General features: G+C 34.0%; 4 protein-coding genes across 6 annotated transcripts; all 4 read right to left on the minus strand.

Annotated features, from left to right (window-relative positions):
* On the minus strand, positions 3,806–8,889 carry LOC104741649 (homeobox-leucine zipper protein ATHB-9). The gene is made up of 18 exons (XM_010462545.2): positions 8,324–8,889; positions 7,585–7,744; positions 7,316–7,431; positions 7,127–7,217; positions 6,935–7,030; positions 6,733–6,846; positions 6,571–6,654; positions 6,339–6,494; positions 6,179–6,253; positions 5,994–6,100; positions 5,727–5,916; positions 5,446–5,634; positions 5,284–5,364; positions 5,058–5,198; positions 4,686–4,975; positions 4,480–4,597; positions 4,236–4,385; positions 3,806–4,147 (listed from the first exon to the last, which is right to left on the minus strand). Exons 1-18 carry the CDS (start codon positions 8,539–8,541, stop codon positions 4,001–4,003), a joined length of 2,523 nt encoding a protein of 840 aa, XP_010460847.1. The 5' UTR covers positions 8,542–8,889; the 3' UTR covers positions 3,806–4,000.
* On the minus strand, positions 12,594–14,572 carry LOC104741650 (nuclear transcription factor Y subunit A-7). 2 transcript variants are annotated; one of them, XM_010462547.2, is made up of 6 exons: positions 14,463–14,572; positions 14,095–14,148; positions 13,763–13,911; positions 13,339–13,416; positions 13,079–13,243; positions 12,594–12,997 (listed from the first exon to the last, which is right to left on the minus strand). In XM_010462547.2, exons 2-6 carry the CDS (start codon positions 14,099–14,101, stop codon positions 12,827–12,829), a joined length of 570 nt encoding a protein of 189 aa, XP_010460849.1. In that variant the 5' UTR covers positions 14,102–14,148; positions 14,463–14,572; the 3' UTR covers positions 12,594–12,826. The 2 variants fall into 2 exon arrangements, with proteins under 2 accessions (XP_010460849.1, XP_010460848.1); XM_010462546.2 differs by having other exon boundaries at positions 14,090–14,148.
* On the minus strand, positions 17,191–19,334 carry LOC104741651 (ferredoxin--NADP reductase, root isozyme 2, chloroplastic-like). 2 transcript variants are annotated; one of them, XM_010462549.2, is made up of 5 exons: positions 19,105–19,334; positions 18,757–18,816; positions 18,231–18,572; positions 17,906–18,125; positions 17,191–17,825 (listed from the first exon to the last, which is right to left on the minus strand). In XM_010462549.2, exons 1-5 carry the CDS (start codon positions 19,129–19,131, stop codon positions 17,326–17,328), a joined length of 1,149 nt encoding a protein of 382 aa, XP_010460851.1. In that variant the 5' UTR covers positions 19,132–19,334; the 3' UTR covers positions 17,191–17,325. The 2 variants fall into 2 exon arrangements, with proteins under 2 accessions (XP_010460851.1, XP_010460850.1); XM_010462548.2 differs by having other exon boundaries at positions 18,231–18,575; positions 19,105–19,332.
* LOC104741652 lies at positions 19,464–20,130 on the minus strand. The gene has a single exon (XM_010462550.2). It carries the CDS (start codon positions 20,057–20,059, stop codon positions 19,583–19,585), a length of 477 nt encoding a protein of 158 aa, XP_010460852.1. The 5' UTR covers positions 20,060–20,130; the 3' UTR covers positions 19,464–19,582.

Here is a 20,507-nt window from a genome sequence, read left to right on the forward strand (position 1 = left end):
TTTTTTTTTTTTTTTTCATTTTTCACCAACAAAAATAGCTTCTTCCGTTTAACATCATCTTCTTGCTGGATTATGTGTCAAAGATGTCAACTTTTTGCTGGACTAACTGTCAAAGATGTTGTCGACTTTTTAAGTGCTTATATCAGTTATAAATAATTCATGTTACAATTTATAAAATAATATTAATATATTTTTACAAAATAACTATTATTTAATTTTATTTACTAATATGAAAATAAACTATAAAATTTGTTTATGGCAATAAGTGCTTATTAAATTTAACACTTTTTGACGCTATGAAATATACCAACGGTGCAAGATCATTATATATAAAAAAAAATCTGAAGTCTGTTTTTTAAAATTAAAATCACACTTGAGCTATTATAAACTGGGCTACTAGGTCCAAAAGAGTGTTAATATATTCATGAGAACAGTCCCAAAAGACTGTTAGCAATTAGCTAGTTAAAGTAAAATGTAAAAATCCGAAGTGTGATTTTATATTGATTACCTATTTTTCAAAAAATTAATTTAGTATTTACATAGATAAATATATATACCAATATTTACTACGTTAGTTGACAAAATGATAATGGTTATTAATACATTACACACTCTATTATCAGTTTACTAATAAAGTAATACTCATCATTTTTTTTGGCATCTTGTTTCTCAAACGCTGAGAAAGTTATATTCATGTATCTTAAGTTAAGATTCTTAGCCAATCTAAATATGTAATGGTCAAGATAATTAGTAATCGCTTACAACTGTTTGAAATTGATCATTCAAGAGTCAAACAAAAATCGAAATCATTGTACGAGTTGATCTGTACGTATTACAATGTACCCGCTTTAAAAAATAGTAAAACGACAATGCATCATCAACCTTGCAGCAAACGGATCATGACCAAAAAAAAAATCAAAAGTATTGCTTGTTTTGGTGCTGCACAAAATTCAATGTCCTAAAGCCCTTCAATCATCAAACCTACATTTACATTTTCAACATCTCACATAAATTTTAATGGTATCAACGTTCAAATGATTTTGGACCTATAGACCATGCCTTCTGGTGCATTTACACACTTTCAAATTCACTATCTTGATATCTCTCAGACGACTCCCTTAATGTTAACAATAATTACTACAACAACTACCAAAACCAAAACAACATGCAAAAGAAACAACAGAGCAGTGCACTGGTGAAAAAAACTATTCAGGAGAACATGAAAATTAATAAGTTTGAAATGGGGTCAAATAAACAAAAAAATAAAAATAAATGAGTCAAACTGACATTTAGAGCCAATAAGATATCACTGCATTGCCCAACAGTTTCTGTTTACTGCTTTACCAAGAAGAAGAAGAAAATACTGAAATAGTATTACCCTAGTTTCAAAACTGTGGAGTATTTTTTTTTTTTTTTACATATATAGTATTTTCTTCTGAGTTCTTGAGTATTGTAGTAGACAAAAAATGAGAGAGAAAAGACAAAACACAAAAGACAACACAAAAGTAGGGTTCTGTTCTATACTTGTACTATATAATTGCACTTATTAAACTAGCTATCTAGTATTCCCTAATATTCCAATTTTTTATAAAATGCCAATATTCACCACTGGTTGATGGTTCCATCGTAACGGGACTCATAAACTATTGTTTTCGTAACGTGATATGCGTTCTGTAACATTAAATTAAAGGGAGTATACACAAATTTTGGATTCATAACATAACATTATTCTGAACCTCAACTCATTTATATAAAAAAAGACTCATACAGATCTTTTGAAAATTTTAAACAAAACCCAAATTAGCTCTTCTAGGCTTTCAACGAGGGTTTAAATATGCTGCTGCACCCACAGAGCGAAATTCAATAATTTCCCAATTTGGGAAAACCAAAATATACGCAGAGATGCATACATGTATATATACCATGCATATATATGTAGTGTGTCATACCTAGCGGGCCCTATTAACCTAGACTAAACTATGCATGCATGTGCATTTGTAATATATGTATGGATGGATCATGGATGTCATGTCATGTTGGTTGTTAAAGTCCCCCAATTGGTAGTAGAATGTCAATTTTGGTTCGACTTCCGGGATTTTACTAGGTTTGAGAGATTTGAGTAAACCAGATTCCCAATACGTGCAATTCGTTTCCAAAATGTTCTTCTCAACCAAACCATATCAGGTAGGATTAATAATCCTTCGCATATATCTAAATGATTAATGTTTGATAAATCTATCATTCGTATAAATATTGATTTTTGGATTGACTGATCTTAGTAGCAACAGCAGAAAAATATATAAATAACCAACTTTTCTAATGAAAAATCAGAAAAATATGCTCCCACAACTATATAATTTAGCTACTTATATATAAAAATGCGCCAGAAGAACTCTGTTTATATGGTCCCCGACTCAAATATTCTTTACTGAGGTTTAGTTGCTGACATTGGTATAAATAAAACCAGATTTATAACCAAAGAGTTATAGAGCCGGTGATGTGTCAAGAAAAAAAATCAAATAACTTAAAATTCATATTCGGGCAAACTATATATTCGTTCCTTGTTTATCAAATCAAATCTCATTTTGATTCAAATCGGTCTTTCAGTTTATATAACGGAACCGGTCGGAGTAATAATATATGCTTGGTCCTTGGAGCCGGTCGGTATATCAGTATATGCATGGGACTCAATTGCATATGTGGGTAACTAAAGGAGGAGGATTAAATGGGAAGAAAAAGGATGACATAAGCAGGTGTTGACTAAAAGAAACCAAGGGAGGCAGAATCGGGTAAGGCATTTCCTTACACAAAAGCCAGATCTGTCCCAACCAGAATCTCTTCTGTCTTTTCACCCCACATCTCTTTTATTATTTATTTTTATTTTTCACCACACACGCAACAAATCAACTTGTTTATCCCACATTTTTTCTTTTTTAATCACGCAGCGGTCAAATCACCCACCCTACATTTTTCATTTTATTGAGCTGTTTTTCATTTATAGTAATTTTTATCGTTAAAATTGTAGTTTAGTTATAAAAGTATAATGTATAACAGTTGCTACAAAACAGCAAAAATTGCAAAATAGAAATTGAATGGTGAAATCATTAAATGGGCAAACATCGATTTGACATTTAGACAGCGGATTAAGAAATTAACTTTTAAGAACACGAAGAGAGTTACTACTATTATTTTGCAAATACAAAAAAAAAAAAATCATTTATTTTGTCGGCATCAAACTTTTGTTAACTTGAAACCTGCAAGTTTATAGGTTTCTCTGCTGAAAAGGAAAGCTAGCTATATTACAGTATTAACTTCCATACTAATTAGACTACCCAAAAGAAAAAAAGTTGTATAGGTTCCTCCTGCTGCCTATTAAGTCAAAGAACAGCATCATCATGACTAGTTTTTCTTGTGATAGATACTATTATCCAATTTAATAGATCAAATAGCAATGATTATACATCATTTATTGTCAAAGATTCATTCAAATCCAATCTTCTCTGGATGATTATTTATGCATACAATGATACAAACCAAACTTTGGATGCTTTATTCATGTTGCATAATGCATACACTCACCCATCGCAAGTCCCGTATTCTCTTCTTGTTATGAATTTAGATATTTACACATGCAAAATAAGCCCCATCCATAAAACTTTTGTAACAACAATAATGAATAACTGCAAATTACTAAATAAATATACACATACTTTTTCTTTTGTGCAAATATATACATACTTTATTATATAAAATAGATAAAATATGATAGTAAACTTTACCAACATTAAAGAAAAAACGAAACAAGTAAAAACACTAATAAAAATAACATAAGCACAGAATAGATATTGTCGTCTTACATAGTGTCATAACTGATTAAAGAGATCATCATCACATTTTCCAATATTACATATTGAGTCATGATGTACCGTCTAATTTAACAAACCTTACCAAAACAGCATCCTAACTTTCATATCTAAACATAATCAACCATTTTATTTTTTCAAACGAATGACCAATTCACGAGGATAAAAGCCAAGCAGTGGTTTGATTCGTTGTCGTCAACAACTTTCCACACCGTCGCTTGCTCATACGAAACTGGTCTCCCCATGCTCGACACACATATTCCCGCCGGAAGATTAGCATAGCCCTGAAAGATTCATTCCAACCTTAGTATTTTCCATGTATGACAACTTAACCGGGAAACTTTTAGAAAAGACTAGCTAGTAAATGTTTACCTGCTGCATGATCTTAGCGAATTCGGAGCAAAGAGCTTTACGACCAGAGTCATCGAGAGTTTTGTCGAGCATTATATCCTGAAGTGCCACCAGCGTTGTTTCAAGCATGTCTAACCCGGCTTGGTTTGCAAATGTGAATACCGGTGAGGCCTAAGAACCAAAATTTGCCAGACAATTTACCTTAGCAATTCCCAATAACCGAACCAGAACCGGATTGAGCACCTCACAAGAACAGAAATCTTACGTTGGTTTTGAGGGAGCAGCACAATATGGCATCAGAATGGTTCCAGAGTTGCTTAAGCAATGTGTCACCCCCACAGGATTGAGAATCAGTTCCAAACAGGTCTGCCCCTGTATGAGCACTAAAACATGCAAAAGAAAAAACGTTTCATTGAATTAGAATGAGATAGATAAACACATTCTTGTTGATTACGGTTGCAAGAAGAGTACCTGTAACTACGGGTGATCCAACGGACAAGAGTGAGAGCCTCAGGAGAAGTGGGAAATTGCATTGAGCCAGGACGAGGGGTGATGGCTAAAGCAACTCTCTGAATCGAACCAACAACATTCCTCACATACTGTCTCGCCATTGTAGCAACATTGTCTCTTGAATGGTTATCATATGTAAACTGGAAGGCTATGGTTAAGACCAATCTGGAGTTTGTTTCTGAGTCGGTTTTGGTGGAACCATCTAGAGATGACGCTAGATCCCGTGTTCGACTTGCAGATTGATGGTCATTCTGTTACATACAAAGAAGATTTGTGTGTCAGTTGACTATTTCCAGGATATTAAAATATTATTTGAAAAAGTTCTCTTATTACCGGATTCACTTTTTGTTCAAGCGGTATGACACGAAAACCAGAAGGAAGCAAAGGTGCATCATCAGCAAATGATTCATCGATAGGAGCAAAGACAAGCTGAGCACAGCCTCCAACCACATTTTCATCAACGCCGCTGCAAAGCTAGAGAAAAGCCAAAAAGAAACAAAAATTTCATTTCAATAACATAACTTTAAGAATCCAAGAAAGTCTTGTATAAGAAACAAACCTGCAGTAAATACATATCCCGAGATAAGCCCATGTCTTCAGGTGAGTAAGCATGACCTCCGAGTCTAACTACTTCGATGAACTAAAACGAGTAAACAAAATAGGATTCAAGGCATGGCCAAAGAAGAGATAAACAGGACAATGATCTTGAGAATCTATTTACCTCTTCATGTTCGAGCGTCTGTGCGAGAGGAAGAATGACTTGGTTACTTGGGAACCCACCAGTTCTGACGCAGGGAACAGCGAAAGGAGTTGCTCTGAGAGATGCAGCAGAATAGGCATCAACCCCATAGTCTGCCCATTCAGCTCGGTGTTCTCTCAGGAAACGGATCAGAACAAGGGGTGGAACATTCTTCAAGGGGAAATAAATAAGAGACGATGGCGTTAGAAATTGAAGAAACTGACTCTCGTTTTTATATAAATGTCAAATCATGGTGTACAAACCTGCAACAGCATAGAAGCTTTGGCACAGAGGACACCGCTTCCAAAACTTGGAAGAAATGAGCTACCATATTGAGAGCCAGCAAATTTAGCAGAGGAAGAGTTGATCATGATTGTAATATCCTCTGCTCCATCACTACTCATTGGAGACCATCCATCATCCGCAAAACCATTAACAGCATCATTGAAACCACTGAATTTCAAGAAAAGCAAAAGCATTAGAACAATGCTCCGAACAATAAAACAAAGCTTCTCAAGGAAATATGTTACCGGCAGAGTCTTTGGCTGAAAGTTCTTAAAACTGCAGGCTGGCGTCCACCACTATACTGAACTTCTCCACTGGTCTCTTGAGCAATTTGCCTCACATGTCTCAGAGCCTGAAATGTGGAAGTAAAACTCAGAGACACATATGGCCTAGTCAGGTCACGAAAAGGTCAGGTTCATAAGGAACTTACAGCGACGGTCATTTTCTGAGCAAGAATTTTGGAAGACTCATAGAGAGGCCTGAGGACTTCAGGAACACTTGAGACCTACCAAACCAAATAAATTCAGCAATTAACATAAAAGAGGAGACTTCTAAGAGACCTGATGTGTTTTTATTAATCAAATGCTTACATCCAAGTCAACATGATCAACAATGTGAATAATTGAGCCACCACCATCACAAGGACGGATAAGAAACCCACTTGACAGCATTTTGGCTCTCACGAAGCTTGAAGACAGCGGACCATTAGGACCACCAGTTGCAGAAGTGAGTGACCTCTCACAAACCTGAAGGAAACAATTATTATAAGGCAAATCTAGTAAACAGAACAGTAAATAAACATAACCAGTTCCTATGACTCACCACATAGCTTCCATCTTCTAGACTTGTACTATATCTCAGCGTCCAAAAGTCACGAGCTGCTGCTAATGTTGTAGGAGCATAGATCTGATAACCAACCATGAACAATGATCAGTACATTTTAAAGGAACATAAAAACAAGACTGACAGATTTATAGAACAGACCTGAGTGTTGACAAGTTCGATAGTACCACCGCTTCCAGTGGGTATAACATTCAGAGTCTCGACACATCGACAGTCACGGAACCATGATGGACGATCTTTGAGGATTTCAGCGACCTACACAGTATTTGAAGTTTAGAGTACCTTCACAGAAATTTTCCTTTTTCCAAAACAGTATTAAAGTAAAAAACCAAACACCATTTACCTTCATGGGTTCTAAACTCACGAGGCCACAGGCACGTGCTGCTATTCCACTGCAGTTGCGTGAAACAGCTACGATGCCAATAGAATCCGGACCAGGCTACATACATCACCATGAAAATACATATTAAAACATTTTTTAAAAATCACTTCATTTTCACATATAAAAAACCTTAAAATGTTATAACTTATTTACCTTCATCCCAATCATCTGGACCCAGTCGACAGCAGTTCCTGTAGCCTTGCTAAGGAACTCTGCCAAGGTCTCCTCCGCAATCGAGAGAAGACTACCAACGAAGGACAATTAGAAAAAGATAATGTTAGTTTCTTCACATAATCGCACAAAGAGAAATTCACTAACAGAAACAACAAGAGCCTTGCTTACTTAGCTGGGTTGTTAGCATCACGCTGTGGATGCTGATGTGTTGGGTTTTGCTGCTGACGTTGCTGACCACTCACGACCACAGACTCACAGCTGTTGTCTGTGGTCGTCCCAGAAGCCTAAGTGACAATACAAAGACTTCACCAGTCACTTTCTAACAATAGAGAATTCTTAAAGAACAATTCCATTCACAAGCATCAAAAGATAACAACATTTAAAACTAAGTCAAAACTCCCAAAACTCTCCCAACTCGAATGTGGTCTAGGACTTACAGTGTGGATACGATGTTTCATGAATCCATTCTCATAAACCAAGTGGGAGACTTGCTTCTGCAAACGGTCATTCTCTTCCATCAAAAGCTTGTTCATAGCACTCAGCTTCCTGTTCACTGTCTGAAGACGAGCTGACTCTTTCCTCTGCTTCTCTCGACATCTAAAAAGTCAACAAACAACCAAAAGAAAGAAAAAAAAAGCTTAAAGACAAAAACTATAGTATGATAAATGTGTTGAAAATAATAGAGAATGAACAGGAAGAGAGTAAAAGAAACAAACACACTTTTTTTGCTTTAAGAATCATACCAGAATGACATAAAGAACAAAAAGATTATGTAATTTCCAACATATTCTCTGCATAAATATTACAACTTTTCTTTAAGAACATAAAAAAAATTAAAGAGACGTTTTAAAGCTCATCAAAGACAGTTTGATTAGCTGTCACTTTTTCATGTAATTTTCACTTTCAACTGTGTCAACAAAGCCTTAAGCAACTAAAAGAGAAAAAACAATTATATAGACATAGATCTGAAACTCAAAAAGGCTTTTAAAATCACCATTTTAGATCAAAAACAAGAACATTTAACAAAACATTGTCAGAGAATAGAACAGGCGTTTAAAATTATCGTCTTCAAATACAAACAAACAAAAAAAAAATCAATTTTTAATTTCAGAAACAATCAAAAACACACTAAAAACATTCAATTAAAGCAGTTTAATAAAGAAACAAGAGAATCACCTTCGATTCTGGAACCAAACTTTGATCTGTCGAGGCTCGATGTTACAGAGGATGGGACATTCACGAATAAGCTGTTGTCTTCGAAGAGAGCTAGGTTTAGGACACTCAGCATAAACTCTCTCAAGAGCTTCAACTTGCTCCGGCGTGTACCTAACGTACTTGCCGGAATCAAAACCTTTGTCAGGAGAGTCTCTATCGTCCATGGAGTGAGCCATCATAACTTCTACAGAGAGGGTTTACAACAACAACAAAAAAAAAAGAAGAAATGAAAATCGATACTTTGAGGGGAGAAATAGTTGAGAGACCAACCCAGATGAGATGGAGAGAAAAGGAGTTTTGAGTTTAGATTGGTTGGCTCTCTGAGTAGAGAGAGCCACCTTTGAGATTGTTCATGAGATGGTAATGGTTTGGGAAAAGAGTTTGGGTTTTTCTCATTTGCAAAGGAGAGATGAAAGAGGAGGTAAAAAAAGGAGCTAAAGCGAGGCAGCTAAGTAGAGACTAGAGAGAAGAGAGAGAATACTGGAAAAAGTAAAGTAAAGATCTTTGTGAGAGAGAGAGAGGACAAGGAAGAAACAACAAGAAGCACTAAACTTGTAGAAATATCATTTTTTTTTTTTTTTTTAATTTTTAAGGTGAAATTTTGAGAGTAGGTTGAATTCAATGTTTTGGTTTAAAAGCTTAGACTGTTGTGGAAAAAGTAAAATTTTAAAACTTTTCTTATGCAAAAGCTTTTCTCTAACAAAAACTTATGATAGGAGAAAGCTTTCATTTTATACAAAGCTTATAATAAGAATTTCCATCTTTATAATGATTTTGTTTAATCTTTGTTTAGAGCTCTTAACAATATATGGTTTTGAATGGATGTTGCAAGAAAAATCCACCAATCAGTCAATTGTTTAGTCCACTATATTTTTGAGGTGGATAACAAATTATAGCGATTTAGTTTATTTGTTTGTAAAATGGTTTGTAAAATTGGTATGTAATGGATTTTTTATATTTCCTTTGGCATGTACCAATATAATTGATGAATAGTATATAAAAATGGTCTAATGCACAAACAGATTTATATGTCAATCACCACAACCATTCAAACCCATAGGTTTTAAATGTGAAATTTTGATAGTAGGATGAATTCAATATTTTGGTTAAAAACATAGACTGTTGAAATAAAATCTTTTTTTTTTTTAAAAATGTGATAGGAGAAAGCTTAAATTTTATATAAACCTTAATTTTAGAGGTTGAATTAATGTATATGAATTAAAATCATTTTCATTTTTATTTTTTTAGGATTTTATTTTCTTAGAGCTCTTGACAATATATGTTTATGAGATGGATGATCAAATGCTTCTCTAATTTGATTTCACATCACCATCACCAAATTCTCCACTTTAACGTGATGTCTTGTCTTCAATATTCTTGATTAATTTGTAGTTGGTATGCGATGGATTTTTTCTATTTTTTTATATGTAAATAAGCATGCCTAATTCACAAACGGATTTATCTGTTCCAATCACCATAACCATAGGTTTTAAAGGAAAATTTTGATAGTAGGATGAATTCAATGTTTTGGTTAAAAACATATACTATTGAAGATAAAATAATTTTAAAAAACTTTTTCGTGCATAAGCTTTTAAAAAAAAATGTGATAGGAGAAAACTTAAATCTTATTATATAAAGCAATTTTATAGTTTGAATTAATGTATATGAAGTAAAATCATTTTCATTTTTATTTTTTAGGATTTTTTTTTTAGAGCTCTTGACAATATAAATTTATGAGATAGATGATCAATTACTTCTCTAATTTGATTTCATATCACCATCACCAAATTCTCCGCGTTAATGTGTATGTCTTCAATATTCTTGATTTAGATAAAAAGTTTAGATGTTGACAAAAGAAAAAGGATTGAAATTAATTAGATTTAAAAACTTAATTGCATTCAGACTCAACAAATTAGTACTAGCATTCAGACTCAACAAATTAGTAATTGCAATAAACACAAAATAGATGAGAAAAGCCAACACGCAAAGGCTGTCTCTGCAAAATTTAAAGACATTTTTCAATAATTATTAAAAAAAATCCCCTAATGTGCTTGTCACTAAAATCAATAATAAGAAAAGAAAAAAACTTCGTTTCAAACAGTTTTCATCATCCGTAAAACGTAAGTGTAGTTGTCAGACGAAACGGAATTTTGACGAAATGGGGTAATTTGCTAACTTAGGGAAATAAAGCAGTTGGCTTTAAGTTCTGTGACAGTGGCCTACCCCAAACATAGCATCAAATTTTTCTCTACCCTCTTCTCTCTTATTGTCCTAAGATGATGCTTACGATGATGTATGTAACAATGTATGTATGTGCATGTACATATCATTACCGTGGTGGGTGGCATGTTCTTGTATATGTTCATCTTTTTTTCTTTGTAACCATGCGGAAGATGATGCGCATGACAAGTATGTACAAATGTCACTACGCGCATGAGAAACGTGAATATGGTTCTTCTCTTTTGTTTAACTTGTTTCTAAAAAAGTCTTGAATAATAAAGTATATGAGAAAACAAAGACACAGCTCTGCCTTTGCTGGGGGGTACAACCTGTATTTGGTTGTCTGGTAACGATTTTTCAATTGGGTTTGTATCCATTTGTCCAAACATTGCTTCTTTAGTATAGTTGTTTGGTTTGCTTATTCCTCTTTGTTTTGAACGGAAATTTAAACTGTAACTATTAGGATCATGTTTGAATTTCAAATAGTAATTATCTTTCATGACCTCAATGCATTTCTCTGCTAGACACATGAGAACTATTTCGTCGAGAACCGCGTAAACTAAATCCAAAAAAAATCTCTGTATGCCAAATATATATCCCCAACGATAAATACAAAATGGAGTCAGTCGCAATACATGTGGATGTGGTTTGCTTCTCCTTCCCCCAATATCTCCGTTTAACCAGAGAACGGTTGGTCTCACGCCTCACTCAATCCTACAGAAAAAAAAACATAAGAAAACAAGCTAAACATACTGACTACATCCAATATCGACATGTACGGCAAGCACCAAATCTATAATCACGATATTTTTTTTGTTATCTTGGCGAAAACGACATCATGAAAATATTATATACATGCATGTTCGTAAAGGAGGAATACAGATTCAATATATAAATACACACATTAAATACGGAAGTGTCTAGTAAGTAAATAATAAAAAGGGATGTAGAAGAAGGTCATGTGAAGTCTCATCATGAGTTCTTTACTTTGTGCATGCGCTTCGATTTCCTACATGGCAGTCTCGCAGATATATATACCCACTTTACCCTGTCTTTTCTTTTTGCATTTTAATTTGTATCACTACTACTAACAATTACTATTATCTTAATCAAATACTTCGTAAAGATAGAAATCGTGTTACTAAAGCTCTTTCATATTAAATTCTTCTTTTCTGTTTAAGAAAGAACAAGACTATCTATAATCAATTATTAACACACTTTATACGTAGGAGAGTATATCTCGCGCCACTAAAAAGCTACATTATAGAGCTCTTTACAGTTTATTTTGAGTACTTTGTTTTTTATACATTTCAGTTAATAGCTTCATTATTTTATTTGACGCCAGTGATTGTCTCTAACTTTTTATGTATGTGTGTCACTGTGGAAACTGGAAACTATACAATACAAACCAAGGTTCTCTTAATAAAACTCACGACATGTGTCAAGAACCAAAAAATATTATACATGATCTTTTTGTGTGTTTGACTATGAATGAAAAAAACATCGTAATCCATTATCATAAAAATATCATATTAGCAAACAGAAAGTACACATAAATTTTATTTAAGTTTCGCCTTTGTCTCCATAGTTCGTAAAAAAATAATATGGATGATCTTTACTGATAGGAAATAATTTAGAAAAGAAGAAAATGGGCTTAATTTTTTCTCCTTTAATTTTTTAAAATACGAATGTCAAATCTTTTGTGACAATGTTGATCTCTAAAAGTCAAAACATTGCTTTTTCTTCAACATCATAATACAGTTCCTCTCCATCTCTAGGTTAATTAGTAATTATTTCAATCCGAGTGCTACTTTATGATGTTTTGCTTTAACATATACAACAAACTTGTGGTTCATACATGATTTTTTGTGAAGCAACAAATTTTGTAGTTTTACATAAATTGCAATAAACCCAAAACCCTTGATGTCACATTGTTTGTGGATTCTTCCATTCTTCGTTTTATTACCAAAATTTTCTTACAACAAAACAATAATATCAGTAGCATTGTATCTTTAACTAAAACATCATGACATTTCCCTTTATTTATTTTTCCTTTCTTCCTTAGTGGGTTTTATTTTAATAATCACAAGTCTAAAAACCCACTTCACGTTTTACCTAATTGCTCCCAAGAACCCTAAACCTTTTCTACAAATATTTGTATATATATCATACACTAAAAGACATAGATGAGCTGAGACCACACAGAGCCAAAATACAACAAAGCTTTTTCGTGTAGGGACCTTCTCAAGATGTACCACTCGAAGCAGCCATGGCGGATTTACCAGAGCTAAGGTTGGAACTATCTTCATGACTTTCTTCGTGATGCTCATCCTCCTTCTTGGCATTGAGAAACCGGCCACCACATCCTCTTGGTCGTCTTATCGCATGCAAATGCCGAGATTCATGCAAATATGGCTGCAAGGTACACTCTAAAGATTTACTCAAATGAAGTAAGGAATCATAGCAAAACATGAGTTTTAGAAAAAAGTATTTTACCTTACGTGACTTGATGACTTTATTCTGCGATTCAAGTTTTGCTCTAGATTGCCTTCGCCTCAGTATTCCGTGGTATTGCTTTGCGTTTACAAAAACAGGTTCCTCGACTGCATCAGATGGTAAAGGAACACCTTGTTGCTGCATTCCCATTAACTGTACATGTACCTGAAATGATTTGTAATAACCTGTTAGCATTAACCATCGAACTGTTCACTACATTAATCCGGACCAGAACACTCGTTGTAGTTAATACACCATACCCCGGCATAGGGTTGTTGAGGAGGCGGTGCAAAGATGCTTCTGTAGTAAGGATCTGGATATGGGTATTGTCCAGGTGCCTTCAGTATTAACAATACACAAACACACACAAAACAAAATTCGTTACTTCTATATTGTATGAAAATGCAGAAAGGTGATGGTAATGGCGTCAATAAGTAGATTTATCAACTAGAACGTCTAAGGCCACGAATGATGAGCAACTCGAATTAGCTTCAAATATAAGGGGTCCAAAAAGACTTGGCATATTTAAGTATTGATGGAACTCTTTAGTATTAATCAAGAGATATGTGATCAAACATATCTTTTTTTTTTTACAGAGAGTAAGAAAGGTGCAAGAAACTAAACCAAAGATATAGTTCTGATTAAACAGTTTGCGTTTTTATGGCAGCTGAGAGATGTTTTTACCATGGGAAGTGTACTCCCCTGGTGAGGAGGAGGAACCGGCTCTGAGTAGACTAAACTTGTAGCCATTGACTCATAATTTCTTCCAGGAGGAGTTGGTGATTGGAATTGAGAATCTGTCTGTTCTTGCTTCTCATGACTTACAATGTTACCTGGACAAGAATATACACCAAACTTAACAAGGGAGCACCAACCCAAGAATCAGTAACAGCAAACCACAAGAACATAAACGATGGATCAAGTTCTGAAAACATAATTAACATGAAATAAGAGATATATAAACATAAAATGGGGAATAAAGAAGAGAAAGAGAGACAGAGAGAGCAAAACCAGACAGCTCATGGATTGAGGAAGTCATGACTCATGAGCTTAATGTCCAAAGCAGTATTCTGAAAAGTTCCAAAGAACAGAGTAAGTATATATGATTCTTGAAAACCTATTAAATAAATTCAAGAACCAGAATTATCATATCCTCACAAAACCATTAACCTCTTAGTTCAAACTAAACAAGTCAAGAAGTATACTAAATAAAAATTTCAAGGAACCAATTCAGAACTAAAAAAAAACCCTGTAATTCTTACAATCTGACTAAAATTCTAAAACGACAGAGCCATTTTCTAACCCCAAATAACAAAAAAAAAAAAGTCAAAAGCTAAGAATTTCTTAAACCATGATTGACCAAAATTATATATATGTAACTTACCTCTAATTTAATATATAGAAAAAAACCTCTGCAATCTTGTATGTAGATTAGAGCCTCTTCTTGAAGAAGAGAAGAAAAATGAAGAACAGAAAGAGAGACAGTGTCGTTTTCTTCCTTTAACTCGAGTTTTAGTATACTCTAAACTTCAGAGCGTCCTTCTTCATCAGTCTACAACATCATGACGTTTTAACGCTTCAGCAGGTAAGAAAACGGCAGGGTTTGTAACAACTGATGCGGACGCAATATCGATCGTACAAGTGGAGAAAGAGAGAAGCGTTTCAGATTGCACGTAGCAGATGATTCCGGGCAGATCTGAATTTGCTGACCGAAGTCTCTCACTTAACTCATCAAGTCCACGAGTTCTCACGGGACCTACCCTCTACCCGCTGCCCGAGTGACTTATTTGTATTTTCTTCTGTTGTGTGAGTCATCGATAGCGAAACCGGTTCGCGTTTGTTCGAATTCCAGAGACAACAAACTAATCTCGGTTTGGTTTGATGCATACTAGTCTTATTATATAAACCTTGGTTTTCAAGGTTAGTAACTCACCAGATAGTCATATATGTCAGTTTAACAATCAGAAATCAAAATTGAAAATTTACCAGATCGTGATATGTATCAATTTTAACGATTAAATATTAAATCAGATATTAACATGTGTCAAGTATATTCATGAAATGTTGACACATGTCAAAAATAATTATCTTTCAAAATAGCTAATTAAGAAAATAACATTAAATCTACTTAAAATTCACATGTTCATATATTCAAAAAATTCTAAAAACAAAAAAGAAAATTAACAAAACTAATATATTTTCCATTGTATGTTAATTATGTTATACATTTTTTCTCAATTATTGACATGTATAAACAAAAAAAAATAATTCATTAAGCATGCATATTATTATTAATCATTAAATAGTGAATAATTTTTTTTTAAAAAAATAACATAACTTATATCAAAAGAATTATTATTTTTGAAACGTAATATGACAGTTAATTAAAAAAAAAAACATTATATCTACATAAAAATTATGTTTGTGAAGTGACCTTAGTGCAGTGGTCATTGGTAAGTCTAATTGTAAAAGGCACCATCACACAAGAATCAATTCTCGCTCTCTATGAATGTAGGAATTAGGCTAATGGACTGGTCTGTTGTGGCCCAAATGTTTATAAAAATAATATTATATGTTTATATCGAAAGCTTTGATCTTTGATTTTTTTTTCGATATAATTTTGCTGATCTATTGAATGGGTCTTTGATTCGTGAGGGTTCTAGAATGGAAACTATCAGATGTAATGAAATGGAATCAAAGTATATAAATCCTGCTAATTTAATCAAGGATGAAGACACTGATGGAGGTTCCAAAAGTGATTTTACAGTTATTAACATTATAAGTTTGGAAGATTAGTCGATGATTGATGTTTCTGGTTAAAATCTAGAGTTTTCTCTTCTGAATAATGTTGATGATTCCGGTACTGAAACAAGAGCAGCTTGATCGAGTAATTGAGAAGCGATTTTCAAATTTGGGAAGTTGGAATGGTAAACCGTTTTAAAATTAGTTTCAAACCGGATTTATGTAGTTTTCTATCAGATTTGGTTCGTAAATCATTTAAACCCAGGTATATGAAATATATGAGAACTTTGAATTCAGCTAGAAATAAATTGAGAATTTATGATTCGAGAAATTTGAGACGAGGTCATAGTTTTAAGTAGTTTTGGTACAATGTGATGCTTATGAAGAGTAAATAGGTCGTCGATCATTAACGTGATTACGACATATGTCATGTTTTGGATTGTTTATAAAGTTTCTATTTTGTATATTTGAATTATCTAAGACTTGTATATATACCATCGTAATTATAATTTTCAAATTTTAATTTTTATTATGTTATATTAACTTTTTCTCAGTAGATAATTTTCATCAATTGTTCATCCAAAGTATCTTTGGAATTAAAAAAATTCATGGTTAAAAAATTATGTCACAAAGCAATTTTAGTAATTATAAAAACTATAATTATGTCAAAATAAAAGTAAAGCAACATAAAATTTGTTTAATTTGTTCAGAAGGTATTTTATAGGTGGTGATAAAGAGCATACTTTAACAATAAAATAATTTTGAGTGTAAAAACATATTTTAAATGGTAAAACATAGAGTAAAATTATACATGCTTACTAATTAGATGTTGCTTTGATGAATTATTTGCATGTAAAATATTTTGTGAATAAGTTGTGTAACAGTTTTAAAATTTGACAATAATAATATTCATAATGATGAGTATTTTGGCAAAAGTTTTGGTTGGATATAATTTATGTTTAAATTATTTTAATAATTGTTATAATATATAAAAATATCTTATTATAAACAAGTATACGAAGGTAAATACAAATATGATTTTTTTTCTAACTAAAATTATTTATATATTTAATTCAAAAAATAAAATTTATTTTTATATTTATAAAAGTTTGTTTAAGATTTAGAATAATACTTTTGTGGTAAACCGATGATTTTGTATTTTTGTTATAAAATGAGTTTCATATAAAACTCCATTAGGCTATGTGACTCATATCGATTCGAATATTTATGTAATATTCTATAACCTTTGGTTGGCTTTTATTGTTGTAGACTTGTAGCACATGAAAATAAATAATACGTTTCGTCGTTTCTTGATGTATCATCACTACATAAATGATTCATTTGTTATATTCTCTGAGAATATACCAAAGTCAGACCAACAAATTTCAGATATTATCAATGTTTGAATATTATAGAACAACATCAATTTCAATTTTATTACGATTCTTAAATCAAAATCAAAAACAGCAAAGACATATTAAAAGAAAGGTTAAAGTTTAGGCGGCTTAATAGACTTCAACGTGCCACTGCTTGTTCTTCCTTAGCTGAGAAAGCTTCAAGTCCCAGCTCTCACCTCTCTCTTCTGCAACTCTTTTAAGCGTATCTTGAATCCCAGGCATCATTCCTTTAAGCCCACAGAAGTAAATATGAGCTCCATTGTCCAATAGCTTGAAGATCTCATCACTGTACTCCTCAATCTTGTCCTGCACATACATCTTTCCACCTTTCTTGTTCTTCTCCTCTCTGCTCAACGCCTTATCATACCTAAAGTGTTCCGGATGGTCCTTTAAGTACTTGGTAAACTCATCATCATATAGAAGGCTATCGGTGTTAGCCACTCCTAGGAAGAGCCAAGCTAAGCCGCCAAATGTCCTGTTTGGGACGTCTTCCATGAACATTCGACGTAGGTAGCCTCTGTAAGGAGCCACTCCTGTTCCTGTGGCTATCATTATGTGTGTCGCCTTTGGATCCTTTTCGGGTAACAGCATTACCTTCCCTGATGGACCTGGTTTCGAAAAAGTATATTTAGTAAACTAAGAACTCTTATCACAAGGGGTCTTTATGTATGTGATTTAGTTCACATACCAGTGATTTGAATCTTGTCTCCGGGCTTTGAATCACAGAGGAAGTTGCTGCAGACTCCGTTCTTTGAAGGATCTTCTTTCCCAGTCTCGGGATCGTAATAAACAGCTCTGCGTACACATAAACTCGCTGTTTTGCCGTCAAAGAAATCTCCATACCTCGTTGATGCAATCGAGTAAAGGCGAACATTGTGTGGTGCTCCCGGTTTCTTCGGGTTCTCACCCTACACACACAAGATCCAGTTCATTAATAGAATTAAGAGATGAAGAATAGTGGTAACAATTTGAAGACAACGAAACCATGTAACAGGACAAGGGACATGACTTACAGGAGGGATCACACCATAACTCTGTCCTTCCCAGTAAGGAAGGTTACCGTCATGATCGATGACAATATGACAAGTTTCTCCTGGGGCTTTTGGACCAACGACTCGCTCCACAGAGACAATCTTAGCAGTGTAGGACTCCTTGGGTTTGTACAAGTTCAAAGGAGGATCCTTGGGGTCTTCCAACTCAATAGGAGAAACAGTAACCTTGGAACTACTCGTTTGTTGAACCGACATACATATTGTCCTGTTGGTGTACCGTTTTGCATCTCTTACGTTTGTTGTCTTCTGGTTCATTGCTAAAGAAGACGACCATGACTTGCTGTTAAAGCTTATGCTATTGTTCTGCTGCAGAATGAAATAATGGTAAAGCAAAAAGCAAGCCATGATTCAACCAAACTCAAACGAAATGAATCAAACAAACTTTTTTTTTTTTGTGGCTTCCTCCTGGTTACTTTCCTTGAGAACAAACAAAGCTAAAGCTAGAATCTTTATGTTAAAAAGAGAGATTGAGATGCATCATCATCACCTTGAAGACGGATCTTCTAAGAGAACGTTCGTTTCCGATTGAAACTGAGACAGCACCAGCCTGTAATTGGAAAAACAAAAATTCAAACTCCATCAGATTAAAAACTCTCTTTTTTTCTTATAAGATCGTTAATCAAGTAAAACAAAAGCCTTAAACCCAGATCAAAGATCATAAAAACCACCAAATCAATCTATTTCAAAAAAGTTCCCTCGTATTCTCCGGAAACATACAAGAGGAAACAGTAACACGATTCAATAATTCTACGGCCATACTCAATCACAAGGATCAAGAGTTTAAAAACAATCGTTGACTAAAAAAAAAAAAAAAAAAAAAGAGTGGGGATCTGACCTGAGACACCACAGCAGAGTGAGACATTGTGATGAATGGGAGGAAGGAGGAGTACTCAGATTCAATATAATCGATTGACTGAAGAAGATGATGATGAGCTTATGGGGTTTTTATATATAAATAAATAGAGTAAGCGCAGCACCAAACACGATCCTTTGAATCTCTTCAAAGGCCAAAGCTTCTCCCTCTTTTGGACTCCTCCAACTGACGCGACGCTCTCTCACAGACTTCTTAATTTTTATTGATTTGCCACTCCTATTAATTAATTAATTAAGCAAAACCGGAACCAAATTGACGAAATGTTCCTAAACCGACCGAACCAATTCAAATAATTTCACAATAACCAAAAAGACCAAAAATAAATCCAATAATCCAAATACATTATTAGTAACTGTTTTCTACAATAATAATGATTCACATAACAACAAAAATCTTTATTCTCTTGAATCAAATGAGCGAATTATATAGACAATGAATTCTACTTGGTATTAGTGACATTGTTATTATGAATGTGATCACAATTAACAGAGGCATTTTGTGTTTTCGGGTAACCAAGAAAATAAATGAGAGCAGAAGCGACCATCAAAGCTACACCGGAGAGTCCACACACCAAGCTGCCCACTACCAGCACGTGATTCATCACGTGATCATCATCATTGTCTCGAACTTTTGATGACGTTTTCGTCGTCGTTAGTGGGGATTTCACCGCACTCGGCAATATCGAGCTACTAGACGGTGGTGATGATGATGATGAAGAAGATGTCGTCGGTGGTGTAAGCTCATTTGGAGAAGGTGGTCCGAAGAATGTGGTCATCTCCGATTGAGACTCGCCTGTTGGTTCGTAGTAGTACTCAAGACCGTGATCGGAAGGTCGTAATTCTCTAGCGTTTATGGTCGTTGGTTCTATGACGATGAACAAGATAATGACTGAACACATAATAAACGGTGGAACCATTTTGTGATTTTGAGTTTTTTTTTTCGTCTTAGGCTTGAGAGTTACAACAACTTGGATTTGGCAAGAAGACCTTCCCGTGAAGGAATGCTTTATATAAGAGAATCCAAACACGACGAAACGGCTTCGTTTTTAAAAGTTATGATCATCCCGTGTCCGTGATGTGTGCGTATTCTTCATTGTCCAATTGCAAACAATGCCAACAACGGTAAACGCTGTCGTTTCCAACGTTGTCACGACAAAAAAAAGTTTCTTTCTTTATTCCACGTTGGCTTAGGGAAACAGTCTCTCTCGACTCTTGTGCTTTGTCTGAATTTGTTAAAAAACTATTCTCGTGAGTTTCTTTGTCGGAGATTGGCCCTAAATTCACGGGGTTATTTAACTATTACAAGAAAGTAAAAAAGAACTCGATTGTTTGTTGTAATACGACCACTCTCGAGAGTGTGTTTCT

The sequence above is a fragment of the Camelina sativa genome, chromosome 14 (assembly GCF_000633955.1).
Source record: "Camelina sativa cultivar DH55 chromosome 14, Cs, whole genome shotgun sequence".
In the NCBI taxonomy this organism is placed as follows: domain Eukaryota; kingdom Viridiplantae; phylum Streptophyta; class Magnoliopsida; order Brassicales; family Brassicaceae; genus Camelina; species Camelina sativa.